Genomic DNA, 17,800 nt, shown 5'->3' on the forward strand with positions numbered 1-17,800 from the left:
TACCCCGATGCAGCCCTGGGTGCTGGAGCAGCCGTGTGGAGACCCCTGTCAGCGCTGAGATGCTTACACATTCACTGATTCGGCTTTCCTCCTGCAGTCAGCATTATGTGTTTTGTGAGATGGAGGAGGACTTTGTGGATTGGTTTCAGACATGTGGGTTACTTGTGGGTTTGGGCAGCACTGGGTTGGGATGTTTTCATGATGTGCACTTACCCTTCATATAAAACTCTTATACGTGAGTGGATTTGTTTCTCTGCAATACCCAAACTAACACCGCCAGGAACAGGTCTCTCCTGACAACAGCTCCAAAATAATGTGAAATCTGACCATGTTCACCACTAAGGAGCACTTTTCCCAGGGTCGATTTGTTTGCCCTTTTAACAATCCATAGTACTTTCAATATTCTTCTCCAGCACCCTCATTCAAATTCATAACTTCTTTGGTCCTCTTTATTCAGTGTGGGAACTTTCCCGTGCCTCTGAGGCAACGGAAAATACCATGCTTGTGTCAGACTCACATTAGTCCTCAGAGTAACATCCTGGCTTTCCAATAGAGGCCCTCTGCGGCACCTTTACCAATGGCAGCTTGCCTTTGAATGTCCTGACTGCCGTTTCCATGAGCATTGATTGTAGGGTCAAGCAAGACACAATCCTTGACAAACGTCAAGCTTCCCTCCATCACCATGATGTTACCTGTTGGTCCTCTTGGGAGGACTGAGGTCTTCTTGGCCTTGAGCTGTAACCACACTGAAGGCTGCAATCCTTCATCATCATCAGCAAGTGCTTCGATCCCCCCTCACTTCTAGCAAGCACGGGCGTGTCACCTGCGTATCACAGGTCGTTAAGCCTTCCTCCAGCTCTGCTGCCACATCCTTCATTGTAGCCAGCTTCTCCAGTCATTTGCTCAGCGTACAGGTTGAATAAAATTTGTTGAGGGGATACAACTGGGACGCACACCTTGTCTGATTTTAAACCATTCATATTTCCTAGTTCTATTCGCATAGCTGCCTCTTGATCCATTAACAAGTTCTGCATGAGCATCACGAATTCGGGAATGGAATTCTCATTCTTGTCAAGGTTACCCACAGTCTCTTTATGATCCACACAGTCTGATGCCTTGGCATAATCAATAGACCACAAGGAAACTGCTTTTATATTATCTGCTACCTACGTAGCATCTGTCTATCACTGCTTAGTAGATGAGGGAACTGAGGCTTGGAGAGGCTAAGCGATTTTTCTGATAGATATTTACAAACTGGGCAGCTGGGATTACAATGTAAACCTTTGTCCTGAAAATTCTCTTAAAAAGTTTCAAAGGTAGGGTTCCTTTGAAGCTCTGAAGCGGAGAGCGCCGCTTCCTTTACTTGCGTGGTCCAGTTCCAGATGATGAGCGACAGCAAGAGGAAGCAAAGCCCAGAAAGTCACACGCAGCCGGCAGGGAATGCTCGCTCACGTCGGATGCCTCTGTCTCACCAGCGCGCCACGTGCCCCGATGTCAGTAGTCACCTCACTCACCGCCCTCGCCACATGCCCCCCCCATGTTAGTAGTCACCTCACTCACCGCCCTCGCCACATGCCCCCCCAATGTCAGTAGTAACCTCACTCACCGCCCTGGAGTTGAGGGGAGCTCATAGTGACCGTATTGCAAGGCGTGGAACAGCTTCTGTGAGTTCCCCAGACGGTAGCTCTTTATAGGAGTAGAAAGCCCTGTCTTTCTCCTAAGGAGCAATGGGTGGTTTCCAACGGCTGGTCTTGCAGTTCATAGCCCCATGTGTAACTACTATGCCATTAAGTCTCCTTCCAGTAACCAAGCCGAGCATTTTTGACTCAAAATATAAGAATCTGGTAGAGGAATTACCCTACTTGCGCTTCGTGACCATTTTAATCCAAGTTTATGGCCTCCGAACTTTGTGCTGACCATGCTAAGTGAGACCGAAGGGCTAGAGTCTGGAAAATGAGGTATTTTCTAGGTTATCAATTTTGTTTTGTTCAAATCCAAGAGGAAGTCTCATTTATCTTCCTATTTTGTCTGTAGAGGAAAGCATGCTATTACAGAATTGTTAGAGATGGCGTGAGAGACACTGCCGCCAGCCAAACTACACATGCAAAATACAAGTGGGTCAATGAATCATTTTTCTAAATAAACAGTCTTCTTTGTGATTACAAAATACCCTAATAAAATTGCACTAAATCATACAGGCTTCAGGAACCTTTCGACTGCACCTATAGTTTAAGTAGGAAAATTTGAGCACTTGACCAAAGGGGGAGGGGTAGTGGGAAGGGAAGGGACTTTATAAATAAGAAGGCTATCAGGTAATCAAGCTAGAAAGAGTAACCCAAGAACAGGTGGTCGTTGAGGTTTTCTTTAGAGACAAACTTGAGGCATTCACTGAGAAGTGGTCAGGGGCAGGTGGACAGGGCACTGCAGGGAGGAAAGTTATGTCCTGGGGATTCTGAGTTTATGATGCATGTGGGCATTCATGGTGACAATAGGACAACAAACAAAAAATGTAGAAATAGATCCTAAAAATTCAGGTTAAATTTTTTTCTCCTCTCCCCTCTCTTTTATATAAAATCGTAGCTACTCTGAAAAGTTGTTTTCTATAAATATAGGCTGTTTGAATTTCCTCCTAGCAAACCACTCCTTTGACTGCATGTTTCATTTTACTTACCTTTGATTTTACCTTTGGTCACCCTGCAGTATTGTTATTAACTAAATTAACTCTTCTCAAAAGATAAACAGAGGAACGATATTGTTTCAATGCTACAGCCCTTAGGCAAAACTACTTTACACTTCATCAGTATTTAAGAAATATTTGTTGAAATCTGTTAACCCAAAATAAATTGAGAAATTGTGCTTAGTCAGAAAATTTAATTCAAGCCCATACAGAATTTCCATAATCTCTTAATTTGTTGATTTTCACTGTATCTTTAACATTGCTGTAGTATTACCCTCAGCAGCAACATAGGACCCCAAATGCCATAAAGTTGAATAGCTCAATTCTAAAGGACACAGGATTCACTCCCAAAATGCTCATGTTCCTTTTTCCCTACTAACAGGCAGGATGCCTGCCATGGGGACCTCTACCACATAAAATAAGTAAATGGACAGACTGCTTGAAGAGTTATCTGTTGGAAAATTTGGCTAAAATGGAATCAAAGAATGACAGTTCACCGAGTGACGAACACTTTATTTCAAAAAGCAGAATATTTAATATAGCACTTTCTGAGAAAATAATTAGAATACTGTAATTAAATGAATTTCATATTTTGAATACAATCAAGATGGATTGAACATTTCAAACATGAGTTTACTCAAACTTTATTTAAATACAATTCAATTTAATTGTGACTTTCAAGAGATGAATTCTTTCATACAAACCAAAGCTCTTTGCAAGTTTTCATTAATTTTTCAAATGTTTAGATCTTCAACATATAGTACAAGGGTTTTCTCTTAACTTTGAATACATGTACTGCATTTTAATACACTCTTAGGTGGTCATATAAGCCAACAATAGTCCATTTTCCTTTTTTAACAATAGATAAACCAAGTTTGATACAAAAATGAATCAGGTGATTTAGAAATCTTGTTTCATTTATGTAGAATACACTCTGTGATTCAAAAACAGATTCTTCCTCCCAAGTTAGAATTGCTTCCCATCCCCCTAAAAATGGAAAACAGAACAAATTGTAGAATCCAAATGTGATTCATTAGTCATGACTGAATTAAAATATTTACTGTTATAGACTATAACTTTAAACAACTGATCTTCTTGTTTTATTCTGTTTCTGAGCGCGTGACTTGTTTCGAAAGAACAGTGTTTTAAAATTTTACTTTTTTTTACTTCCTCCAAAATATCACCTTCTACCACAATAAATGGACCAACATTGTTAGCATCAAATACCTAAGTGTAAATACATTTCCACTCACGTGTCCTTTAAACATCCTGGTCCTACGAGCCGCACCTTCAATCATACCTCTTGGGAGCAGGAATGTCCAGATTAACTGGGGAGTCACTCTCCATTTAGCAACGAAGTGAATGGCAATGGTCAGGAGTAGATAGATAGACTTTGTTCACCTAAACTCCACAAGCGAGTGCGACATTTAATCCAAGCGCTTCATCTTCTTAAAACTTTAATCTGCTATATCTACTATATTTAAAAGAGGTTGAATCAACAAATCAAGTATCCACTCCCACACAGAATAAATTGTCTACCATGTGAAAGGTAACACTCATTACTCAATATTTTAATGTAACACAGAACTTTCCGTTAAAAATTCCATATACATATTATATCTTGATGCTGTCAAAAATATGGGGCGTATATTGTTTCTGACTTCAAAAGTATAAAAGTAGATTTTAAAAAAATCTACTTTCCAAACCCCAAGAGTAGTGTACTTGGAGGGCAAGCATATCAGTAGTCTAAAAAATTAGTCTCAGTAAGTAACATTTGATTCACAATTGAATGTTCACTATCGGTACCAATGAATCCAATTTGGGGAAATTTTGAGCAACTATTATTAGCACTAACTGTAGCTGTATAGCTACATTGAGGTGAAACTGTATCCCATTATTTCCATTGTTAGCAGGTTGTTAAATTGATCTAATCTCACTGTCAATTCAACAGCTTGTCCCTGCACAGATTGCTCAGAATGACTCACAAACTGTTGCTGTCTTCAAACTATATACTCTGCAAGGTAGCCAAGAAATGTCTGTATGTTGTGCCGAACATAAAATAATTTGTGGCTTCCAAATATGTTTTCAACACAAAGTTTGCCTGCCCACTGTAGAAATTTTGTCAATTCATGTGGAAATATTTATCACCTGTAGTCATAGATACACAAAATCAATATATGTGTTATTTAACATTGTGTCAGCAATGTATTTCTTACTGCTTTGAGATTGCTTTTGGTCTAGCTTACTGCTCCACCACATAGCTGCTCCACAAACACCCTTCATTATTGGCCCAGGGCACGAGATTGCTGTGCTGAATTTGCAATAGTAATGATAATATTCTTGGGAATGCTAAATTGTTTCTTAATTTTGTTGAAAAGCATTTTATTTTTAAAGCAATTAAACCTATTGTTGGTTGATATTTACCACCCCATGTTCCTGGAACACTAAAAGAATACATTTTATACACAATCCCCCACTATACTGCATTGCTTGAGAATAGCTCTTTGATATAAATGCATTCAGCTGAGTTTTCAAACCAAAGAACGAAAATTATAGCAATTTCACTTGAAATCCATAAATCCATGCACAGAATTGTGTTCAACAGAATCACTAAATGCTATTTGTTATTCAAAGATGAATGAATCAATAGAAAAATAGAACTGATAAATCATTAGTACTTTAATGCAGAGTGGAGAGGGAAAACTAATAAATCATGCATTTAAAGCACTTGTTTTCCTTACGACATGCTTGAAAACATAAAACATGCAATGATGAGATGCAGGTCAATATGAAGGAAGAACACTACCAAGAATTTTCAGAAAAGTATTCCATTTTATACCCGAGGCTTAATGGAACGTGATGAAAAGATGGTGGCATGATTTCTTTAAACAGAGAGAGGAACCAGGCCGTCATTTCCAAATAAACACCTGCAAAGGAAAGGGCTGGGGTGCGGGAGCATGGGGGGAGTCTAACTGCATGCATAATTTGCATCAATCAGCTCAATTTTATTACAGGTACCAAGGTAATACGTGAAGGAACTGATACAATCATTTACATCCTTCAAGTGTATTCAATTGATCCATTAAAACTTTCAGGGATCTATATTTATGCATGAGCAGAATAGTAAGAAACTGGCTGTTGGGCTGTGATTGTATTTTATGGCCGATTGTCTGTAAATGGGAAACATTTTAAATTATAACTAATGGATAATTTACCCTCTTCAGAGTTTTACTTATCATCAAACAAATAATAAAAGCCATAAAATTGTTCCATAATGCTTAATTATGCATGAAACCATTTTCTCAAGCAACTTTTCTTGAATCTTTGGTGGGAAACACAGTTTCTTAGGCACACAGTTTAAAACATCTATCTGGTTACTGGTGTGATTACAGATTCCCTTCTAGAGTCACATGCAGAAAAGAACAAGGCTTGTCGTGTTACCACTCTTTACTGCCAAGTAACATGTTTTCACTTGTTTCTGGATTAAAAACAACAACAACCAAACAACAACAGAAAACACTCTCTATTTTTTCAGGCACATGAAGACTTTATGCTGGACATTTTCAATTCCATTAAGATGCCCAAGAACAAACTACATATAGCAAGCTCTCACAGATATCTAGTAATAAAAGCCGTGAATTAAGTTTCTCCTGAAGTCATACGTCAAAGATCATTGAGCTGTTGTTTGGGTCTAAATGAGACAAGTATAGCGATCTGGGAATACAATCATTGTAGCATTACTGATTAGTGGTTCTTAATAACTGAAATGACACTGAGAGAATCACATTCCCTATTCTTTTTTTAAATTGTTAAAAAAAGTTTCCCACACACTGATAAATGGCAACTGGGGAAGCATGGGTGGAAGACATAAAATCTATGGGAATGCATGCCACAAAAATATGCAGTATCACTTAATGTAAACATCTGCTTTCTTCATGCAAAGATACCTATAAAAACAGATTCAATAAGTCTTTTAATAGCTGAACTTTACATGAGCTCAGTAACAAAAACTATTAAAGCAATTCCATGACTTTCCATGAGCAGGGACTTGACATGGTTCAAAGATTTCCAGCATAAGTGCTCCGTGGCCCAATTATGCTGATTCGCCTTGTAAGAGAGAAACGACACAGGACTATTCCTTGCTGCGGTTGCTTGTTCTTTTGACAAGGGAGCAGAATAACCCGGTTTTGGGAGGAGGGCCCATCAGCATCGGGGCTTGGTTTTTGTGAGTAATTTTGATCTAAGGAAAAAGAGAGAGAGAGAGAGAATAAAATAAGCCCCAGACACAAAGCTAATTTTCAAGAATCTCTGTTAAATTCACTAATAGTTCATGAGTTGCAGCAACATAATAAGTGTAAAATATAGTTCCATGGTTTCTACCTTGATAACTAGCTTTAGTAGAGGAAAAGATGTGCATTTGAACCATACCCTAATGATCAGTGTACTCAAAAAACCCCGAAATTACCTGGCGTCAGGTTTAAATAGCATAGTACCTCTAAAGGGACGCAATGCCCCCGAGCTAGGCTACAGGAGTACCTAGCATAGTTTCTTGACTATTAGTTATATATCATTGAGTTAAGACAGGAAGGAGGCACTATTACAGTACTCATTACAGTATTCAGAATCCCAGTTATAGCCCAATATCAAGTTGTACTTGGTATCAAGGTAAGTCTTATTTATCTTGCTAATCAGATTGTTTCTGTCTTTCAACATGAACTGCAAGGCTTAATATCAAAACAATCATTAGGGATGAAAGTCAAAAGTTAACATGAATAAAAGGTCAAGAATGATGAACTAGCTTTCTAATTTGCTAATTAATTGGTAATAGAATAGAATCAAATATTGAAAAGCCTGCTTAAAACACTTTGAGAGACTGTGCTAACGCTACTCGTTTTGATTTCTTTGATATAAAACTACGAATCACCTTAAATGAGACAACCTTAAAGTAGATTATGTCTGCAATTTTCTCTAATTCAAGTCTAAATTAGAGAAGACATTTTATGAATATATGCTATGCTCAAAGCTAATTGAAAGCAATTATCAAAGTGGCATTTTGTCTGTGACTTTAAGATACATTGTAAGATAATAAATGATTCTCATTATGTAATAAAAAGGTCACATCTTGCCTGTGGGCTAGTGATGCTAAGAGTTTTTCAAAAGCAATCTAAGACATTTTCTTTAGTGAACTGCGACTAATACAGGAACCATCGCTTATTAAATATCAGTTGTCACCTGCACAGTACCAGCATTTGAGATGAGTATTTCTTTCAAAAGAAACACCACCTCATTAAAAACGGCAAAAAATATATCTCTTAAAGTGCATACCTGACATTTTCAAGTTAAAATGAATACCCTTCACTTTTCATTCACTAATAGCAATGAAAAAAAAAACAACCAACAAAAAAAATGGCTGTCACATGGATGGGATCATTAAATTCAGCACTGGGGCTTTTGGGGAAAGGAGATTTACTTCACAGTCTAGAAAGACAGAAGAATGTGAAAAATCTTGAAAGGACGAACAACTTTATTTAACTCAGTTGGAATCAGGTTATTCAGAAAGGATTCAGTGTTCTTTTCTTGACTATAAAAATAAATTGCATCTGTAAAAGGCCACCAGGACAAACCAGCCCTAAACTCTCTGAAAATGGTCTTTACCAGATTTATTTTTCTCAACCATTTGACTTTCCATTAATTGTACATTAGCTCCTCTGAATTCTATATTTGGGTAGTGTCCACTGTACCATCATTCAGTTATTTACTCACTTGTCAAATTTATTGAGACCCACAATGTGTCAGAACTATACAAAGGACTATGGATAAAGAGACATTCCATAATCTTGGTGCACAAGAAGTTATAGCCTACTCCATAGATAAATTTAACAAGTCCATTCAGTATAGATGTTGAAATAGAAAGCTAAGCAGAAATCTACAAACAAAACCCAAACCCACTTCGATTGAGTTGATTTTTGACTCATAGCATCTCTATGACTATGCGGCTGTGGGACTTTATGAGCGCAAATTGAGTCAACTTTCTTCCTCAGAGTGGCTGGTGGGTTTGAACAATCAACCCTGCAATTAGTAGTCCAATATTTACCAGACAACACCATGAGGGCTCCTTGCTAGGCAGAAAAGCACAAGGTCTATTCAATGTGAAGTAAGAGTAGACGCATAGAAACCAGTAACTGGTTGAAGAATTAGAACACATCGTTTTCTTATTTCTATTATACTGGCAAGGTTTATAAGTGTGATGAGTCTTCCTCATAACTTCAATATTTAAATAATAAGAAAATTTCACAAGAAATGACCAATAAATTCCATTTATTTGATTTTGTGTGTGTTAAGCTTATGCTAAGATATTTTCACATGCAATTCAGATTTTATCCTTCACTTTGTGTGCTGCCAACAAAAGCCCAGACCCCCAAACCAAACTCACTGCCACGAATTCATAGATTCTTAGATTCTACAGAAAAAGGATGAGCAAGGAAAGAATGATGCCTTAAGCTTCATCAAATCATTTTGAAGACCAGTGAAGACTTTATGAACAGTTTCAGCTCTTGTCTGACAGAGAGCCCGAAGAACAGCCCCTTGGTTGGAAGCACTCAGACCAGGACTGGAAGGGAACTGTCTCTTTACGTTAGAGCCAACCCGAGGGCTTGGACAGAGCAAAGCTTGCAGGCCCTTCATTGGCTGACGTGGCACAACTCAAACCACCACCACCACCAGCCACAGAAACAGTTACAAATACTCATTCACAATCTGAGTGTGGAATGCACCTGATATGAATCTCAAAAAATTAGAAGTCATCAAAAATGAAATGGAACAAATGAAGATTAATATCCTACGCATTCGTGAGCTAAAATGGACCGATATGAATCATTTTTCATTGGATAAACATTTGGTCAACTCTGCCAGGAATGACAAACTGAAGAGAAATAATGTCACATGCATCATGGAAAGAACATTTCAGGATGTATCCTGAAGGACTACAGTGTCAGTCATAAGGTAATATCCGTATGCCTACAAGGAAGAAAGTGAAAATAACGATCATTCAACTTTTATAAGTTATAATAGTATTAGTTTAATGATGCAGCAACAACTAATGCCAGAGAGAAAGGAATTTCACAATTTTACCAACTTTTGCAGTCTGAGACTGATCAAACATGCACTCAAGATTCACTGGTAAATACCTGTAATTGGAATGGGAGCATTGGAAACAAAGTAGACGGCTGACATATATGGTTTTAGAGATAGAACTGACACTGGAGATATCTCCTTATAAAATTTTGCAAGACCAATAAATTTGATCATTGCAAATACCCTTTGCAACAACATGACCGGCAAATATACATAGACTTCACCAGATGTTATACACAGGAATCAAATCAACTATATCCATGTAGAAGCTCAATATCATCAGTCAGAATAAGGTTAGTGGCTGACTCTAAGACAGATGATCACTTCCTCATTTGTAAGTTCAAAGTAAAACTAAAGAAAATGGAAACAAGTCCGTGACAGCCAACGTGCAACTGTAAATATTCCCACCTGAATTTAAAGACCATCTCCAGGATAGATTTGACTCATTGAACAGTGTCTAAAGATAAGATAAACTGTGAGATTACGGCAAGGAAATATACACAAAGAAGGCAAATGACAATTAAAAATACAGGAGATAAAGAAAACACAAAAATTGAAGTCACAAGAGGCTATAGAACTCCATTGTGAACATAAAGTAGGTAACGTGATTGGTAGGAATGATTGAGTATACGAGATGGAAATACAACTTCAAAGGACCTCTCAAGAAGATAAAGTATTAGGATGAAATGTGCAAAGGTTTGGAGGTGCAAATCCAAAAGAGAAGAACACTTTTAGCATTTTATGTCCTGATACATTTCAAGAAATAATTCAAGTCTCAAGTTGTAATGTTGAAGGATTTTATGTGCAAAATGCTGAATGGAGTCAGAAGCATTGGATGAAGATGAATTCAGAGTCACTGCCCAACAAAGAAATGCTGGGTGTTCAATCATTTCAGAAGGTAGCATAGGATCCACTGGCATTGAAGTAAGAAATCCAAGCCACACTGGATGCCCTGGTGAAAATACTGGGCTACAAGAATTGATAAAACGCCAATTTCAGCAAGTGGACACAATACTGAAAGCACTTACTCATCGACACCAAGAAATTTGAAATGTGGGAACCATAGAACAATAGCATTAATATCATTAATATCGCACGTAAGTAAAATATGCTAAAGACAATTCAGAAATCCTTGCAACTGGGCCATGCCAGAAATTCAAGCCTGATTCCACAAAGATTTTGAACAAAGGATACCGCTACTGATGTCATAAATATCTCGGCTGAAAGCAGAGAATAACAGAAAGACGTTTATCTATGTTTTATTGACGCTGAAAACACATTTGACTATATAGATTATAACAATTATGGATCACATTGCTAAAAGTGGCAATTCCAGAACATGTTCACCCGGGCAACCTGTTCATATATCTAGAGCACAGGTGCATTCCCAAATATAGTTAGCCTACCACCCTCTTTTCAGGAAAAAAAAATTCTCAGCGCTCCTGGCAATGGAACATGTTTGTACTATAATCCCTATAATTGAGCATAAAGTATAGGGATCTGCCCATGCCCCACCATCTCAGTGCTCCCCCACCCCCCTGCACACCCACCACGGGAGTAGTGTCATCCGCGTTGGGAAAACTGATCCACGGGGGGCTCAGGTGCTGGAGAAGGACTCTGCCTGCTAAAGCAGAGGGTCTCTGAACAGGAGGAAGCCCCTCCAGGAGGCAGCTCGAGGCAGACATTGCAACATGCAAACATGGCAGCAGCCGTGACTGTGGGACAGCACGGGCAGGGTTTTCTTAAGCGGCACTAGGCTCGCTGTACACTGTGATCCATTTGATGGTACCTAACCAACAACAATAAGAGCTACAAGATGGATAAAACGAAAATCAGTGTTGGGGGCATATCGTTGATCCACTGTGCGCTCCCATTCAGATATGTTCTGTGAAAATTCTGAATTAAGATGTATAACTTAACATTGCCAATTTGTTCAACATCTCAACTATTTACTTTTGGCCTAAATGCATAATCTTTCGATTGCTTCTTATTGCTTTCCTGGAAGATAAGCTTAATGCTGTTGTGAGATGATATTTTGATAGCATTTGCTTTTTAAAATATATCCTGTCTGTGCCTGACCAAAATATTCTTACTTCATCTCTTTAAGTTTATCACCATGTTTATTCAGGTATTTTAAGAATAAATGGGTATTTTAGAACCAAATAAAACCCATAAAACACAGTTGTCATTGTCAGATGGCCATCATGCAGGTTCTGAACTAGAGCTACCCTGTGTACCACAGAATGCAACGCCTCCTGGTTTGAACCGTGCTCCCGATGGTTCTGATGTTGGAGCCCACTGTGCAGCCACTGTGTCCGTCTGTCTTGCCAAAGGTCTTCCTCTTGTAGAGTGCCCTCCCACTTCACTAACTACGATGTCCTTCTCCGGGGACTGGTTTCTCCGGGGACTGGTTTCTCCTGGCAACGTGTCCAAACACACGAGACACAGTCTTGCCATCCTTGCATCTCAGGGACATTGGCTGTCCTTCCTCCAAGTACACTTTAAGTCATAGAAGATGATCATGGAGAGCTTAATCTAGCAATTATCTGGAACATTCAATGTCACCTAATTTGGTTCTGAAATAAGATTGTCTCAATCCAATAATGGAAATCATTTTGAATTCAGGTTTGTAGCTGAGCCACATGACAGCAAGAATAAAGTGTACATTAAAATTTCCAAGTCCATAGCAGCCCCAAAGTAAAGCAACACAGTGTACCAATTTTGCAACATCCATTTGACGGCTTCTTTATGATCCTAGACATTATTTTCTGAGATGGTAGTAATTTCCAAATTTAGTGCTAAGGTCTTGGATCTAACATCAAATTCATAGTAGTCACTGTGAAAATTCAAGATAAATCTTTGCAAAGGGGTTTGAGGGGTCTAGTTACTGATTAAGTTCACAGGAGTTTCAAAATGCATAGTAATAGGAAATGAAAAATGCTCAAAGTGATGGACTACTGGGCCACATTGCCAGGGAATTATTCATATTTGATTTTGAAATATCTTTAAGCTATAAAATATGCTCTATTGGAAAAAAATTATGATTGTAAATTGGTTACTGGGGAAGGTCAAAACATTTAAAAACCATTCTTATTTGATACATGTCTCTACAAAGAAATTATACTCACAGCTTCAACCCACCATCACCTCATACCAAAAAAAATTTTTAAAAATAAAGGAAAAAAGCCAAACTCACTGCCATTGAGTCGCTTTTCACTCACAGTGACACTATATGACAAGGTACACTGCCCCTGGTTCCTGAGACTAACTCTTTACAGGAACAGAAAGTCTCATTTTTCTCTTGGGAGTGGCTAGTGGTTTTGAACCGCTGACTTCATGGGCATAGCTAATACTCAATAAGAAAAATGGAACCAATTATTTGACTATGTTCTCATTTTTTTTTTTCTACATGACCAAGGATTGGAAAGGTTATAAAAACAGTCATGAGGTGGAAGTTGTAGGAGCCCGGTGGTATAGTGGGGACAAATTGGCTGTTCATAGTGGAAGGTGTGTCAGTCATTGTAAGGCTTGAACCATGGCAGAAATGCTTGAACTGAACACAATCTCCTTACCTCCCAGCATTCTCAAACTCATTCTCCACCCGAATGATCTTGTCATCTTTTCAGACCACTTGCCCAAACCCCATTTTTAAGCCCACATGACTCAAACCAATGAGGATCATTCTTCCCCGGGGCGGGTGGGGCCTCCAGTTCCTTAGAGCTCAGCCTCCCCCCATCGCTCTCTTCTTTCTGGACCACCTCTCTCTGGTTTCTCTCAGATATTGGTGTGCACCGTGAACATTTCCTTCACAGGTCTCACACCATTACTGAAACACATCACCTTATGACATCTTAATGATATATATCTTAATTGAGTTTGTTTGTTGTTTTGTCTATTGTAACACTGTAGAACAAATGAGTCAGCACCTTCAGAGAGAATTAATTTGACAAGCGTTTTGTGAAGAAATGATTAAATGAATCTCGATTTTCTTGTGAAATAACTGCATTTATTTCTTAAGTTTTATTCATTGATCTGAAAATCACATTTTAAAATGTCCATTTTGCTCACCATGCAGCATTGCCATGCTTGGATATAGTACAGTAATATGTTAAATGAAGTTGTTTAAATGAAGAGAGAGAGAGAGAGAGAGAGAGAGAGAGAAGAGAGAGAGAGAGAGAGAGAGAAAGAACTGTGTTCTGAATAATCAATCAAATAAAATAAACTAGTAAGTATTATTTAGATTGTTTTTAAGATTCAAATTTTACTCAAAATTGGTAACTCATCTTGAGATCTCTAAGAAGATGAACCCTGCTCCATGATGTTAATGGGCAACTCTTTAAAGCTTCCAACAATACCACATGTTCCTTCTGAGGGAGAGTCTGAAATACGTTTCCTATATTATCTAATTTTATTGCACAAAATCAGAGGGAGCGAACATGTGGTGAAATAATGCGTCATGGTTAGTTCAGAGAGTAGGTTGTGCTCGGCCATAGGAGGCCACAGTTGGTCTTATAGGGAGAACTCCACCAGCTCTGAAGGAAACAAGGCCGGACGCATCTGAGGACAATGATGCCCACCAGCTCGGAGGCGGCTTCCAGCTTCACCTATTTTACACTTAAATGTTCAATTTAAGTGAAATAAACATAAATCTAATTTCTCAATGGACGTTTCTGTTCAATGTATACAATATTATCAATGTTCACATATTTAGTAGTCTTGGATAACAAAAATATAAAGGCATACTTCCGATCTGAATTTTTGTTACAAGTGTTTTAGACCTTGAATCCTATGTAGGAGCATTAAAAATATAAGAAACAAAAATTAGGCAATTGACTCTCATTCATGTGCTAACTAATTTCTTAGAAATATGTAGCCAGAGTTTTATTCAAAGGCACTTCAGGGTAGGCTTGAACCTCCGACTTTTTGGTGAACAGCTGAGAATGGTAGCTGTTTGCAACATCCAAGGATTCTCCCCGGGCTTATCATTCAGATTAAAGAATCTAAATATGAGAGATACCAATATTTTTCTCTGAAACAAACTGAGTTTTCCTAAATTGAAACTAATCAGTAGATTGACTTAGGTTTGAAAATATAGAATTCAAAACCACTTTAGATTTACGTGACGATATGTAAATATAATATATTGAAGTGAAGAGATTTACGAATGTAATTCTAATTATACACAGTGTTCAGCATGACTTTTTAACTATAATATGGTGAGAAAAAAATTCTCTATTTTTTTTCATAAAAGGCAATCAAATCTAATCAGTTTGGCATTAACTAAGCTCTAATAATGTACTTCAGTATTTTCCCTAAGTAGTGTGATCTGTTTCCCCTTCATCCAGGTAGATTTGTGCACATTATGGTGTCTTCATCGTTTTAAAGCATACTGAGAAAATGACAGAGCTGCAAAATTAAAATAAATGATTAATGGTATTTTTTTTTTCATGTTTTGTACTAATAGGTATTACCGAGCCTTTAAATTAATAGAGCTGTCAAGCTCAGAGGTGTTACACATCCAGCAATGAACCAAAATGGAAATGATATATTCCACAGACACCTAAAGATGACACTTTAGAATATTTTAAATTTTAATTAGTAGGTGCAATTGTTTTGTTCCCCCATAACCACCTCAAATTAATTGGAAATTAGTCACAACCGATCTTCTTCTTAACCATCTGAAGTGAAGAGATTTGTGCTTTACACCTTAACATTCTTGTTTGGGGACCAGAAAGCACACATGCAGTAAATTGCATTGTCAATTACAGAAACAACCACTGCTGTAAAATTAGGAAAAATTATGCACAGGTAAACAAAACTAATTAATGCATAAGTAACAGGGGAACACACAAAATAAAGGCCGAACTAAACACTAAGGTGCCAGTCTTTAAAGGAAAAAAAAAAAGATTTGGAAATGCAAATTTATGCAAAACACCTTACTGATGAAGTCTTAGATAAAAAGATTATTTACATTTATCTTTGTTTTGGCTGCTTTTGGAGGCTCACTACCACTCACACCTTGAACAACATGCACACAAAAATAGGCATCTGCTTATTTAATTTTGTTTCAAGATGGCAGAGAACTTTTAGGAGTTAATTTGTTACTCCTCAAAAATCACAATTTAGAACCATTTAATAACCAAGTATAGTATTTCCTTCTTTAAAAGTGGTATCCTCTATCTAAATGTGAGAGAAATGCAATTTCCAGGCACATCAGTGAAATATTCATTATCTGCATTTACCTGTTAGGCATTTTCCTACTGATAATTTATGGATAAATCTTTTTTTCTTCATCACTGAAAATACACACATTTTCCCTTATCGGGTTTTGTTTTCTGCTTCTTCTTCTTTTGAAGTAAGCTATTAAGCAGCTTAAGATTTTATAAAGATGATGTGTCTACCAAGTCAGCAAGTGTTAAGTTAGAATAACTGGGTGACTTTAAATGAAATAATATCATTATAAAATTTCAACAACAAGACCAATTTCCAAGAAACCAATCTGGCACATTAAAATTTTTAAATAATATTTAAAATTAAATAATTTTATGAAAAGGTCTTTGGAGATTCAATAGTTAGATAAGCTAGATGAAAGCTTACTCAGCTGTATTCTGTGTGGGATAAATTTTAATGGAATTTTCTTTTGGATAATTGCTAAAACAGATACATATTATATTGAAATGATGTCCTTTTCTTTTTTTTTTTTTGTTTAAAAAAATTTTTTTTGAAATGATGTCTTTTTCCAAAATGAGTTTATTTGTACATGATAAGAAAACAATAAAAATAATTGCTACATTTTCTTTAAAAATTTGACCAAATCTCAAAAATATGTCAAATTGTGCTCCACCATAAAAATAACATGGTGAGATAGTTAGTTTATTGTGCCAGCCTGGCCAATAAACACAACTGGGATTAATTGAAGGGCGGAGAGATAAATGGCTGGGTGAGCCTCGCCTTTCTTGTCTCTTGCTCTTTGACCATCGGACCAGCGTGCAGCCGCCTTGCTTGTTCTGTGCCTCTACCTGTGGGACACCTAACCTGTCGACTGTGTCACTGTAATTTGAGGTCCCTTTAAGACTTGCCTCACCAGAGAATTAGAATGTATATCCCTGGAGCTGGGGACTGACAGTTGGTGACCTGGCTGATGGTTGCTGACCTGCCTGGCTGTTTGCTGCCTGTGCTGGGATAGCCTAGCTCTCTCTACAGAGGACTACCTGGTGGCCTTCAAGACTTAAAGGACTGCCAGTGTCTCACAACTCTCTCATGGGAGTGAGTTGCACTGAGCCACTTATACTGCTTTATAATTTAACTCTTCATTTCTTGTATTATATATCTATCTGTATATAATTTAACTGTTCATTTCTTGTGTTATATATCTATCTTTATAAAATTATTAGCAATCTGGTTTTGTTTCTCTAGAGAACCCTGTCTAACACACATGGGATTAACTTTTTTTCTCTTGCATGCTTCAGGATTATAGGAAAAACCGTCTACATAATGAAAAATAAGAAAAACATAGAGCTGTTTTGGCACAATGGTTGATCACTCAGCTGCAGATCAAGATTGCAAATACTCTGAGGGGAAGATGTGGCTGGCAGTCTGTGTTCATAATGATTGTTCTGTAAAGACTTACAGCCTTAGAAGCCCTATGGGGCAGTTCTATACTGTCTTATAGGGTCCCAATGTCATATATAGATTTGTATATTGTATATATTTATTTTACAATAAGTATATATTTACACACACACATATAATGAAAGGGCCTTGGGTGATTCACACTTTATCTGTCAGTTTGTTGTATTGTGTTGACTTGCATGTTGCTGTGATGCTGGAAGCTATGTCACTGGTGTTTCAAATGCCAGCGTGATCACCCAAAGTGAACAGGTGTCAGCGGAGCTTCCAGAATAAGAGTGCACAACAAAGGATTCGGCTCTCCACGTCAGAGGATGGTGCTGCTCACACTCTGATGCATAACTTGGAAACATGTCGCAA

At 37.7% G+C, this 17,800-nt stretch overlaps 1 protein-coding gene across 4 annotated transcripts in view; it reads right to left on the reverse strand.

Annotated features, from left to right (window-relative positions):
• Positions 1 to 3,308: 3,308 nt before the first annotated feature.
• The window catches only part of DGKB (diacylglycerol kinase beta), a 788,541-nt gene continuing 774,049 nt past the window's right edge, over positions 3,309 to 17,800 (reverse strand). For all 4 annotated transcript variants that reach the window (XM_045288861.1, XM_045288860.1, XM_045288859.1 and 1 more), the window contains one exon: positions 3,309 to 6,917. In XM_045288861.1, coding sequence (XP_045144796.1) covers positions 6,810 to 6,917 — 108 coding nt within the window. In that variant the 3' untranslated portion in view covers positions 3,309 to 6,809. The remainder of the gene's footprint in view (positions 6,918 to 17,800) is intronic.

This window comes from Echinops telfairi, unplaced genomic scaffold (genome assembly GCF_000313985.2).
Source record: "Echinops telfairi isolate 266 unplaced genomic scaffold, ASM31398v2 ScPeMD7_23;HRSCAF=83, whole genome shotgun sequence".
Lineage (NCBI taxonomy): Eukaryota > Metazoa > Chordata > Mammalia > Afrosoricida > Tenrecidae > Echinops > Echinops telfairi.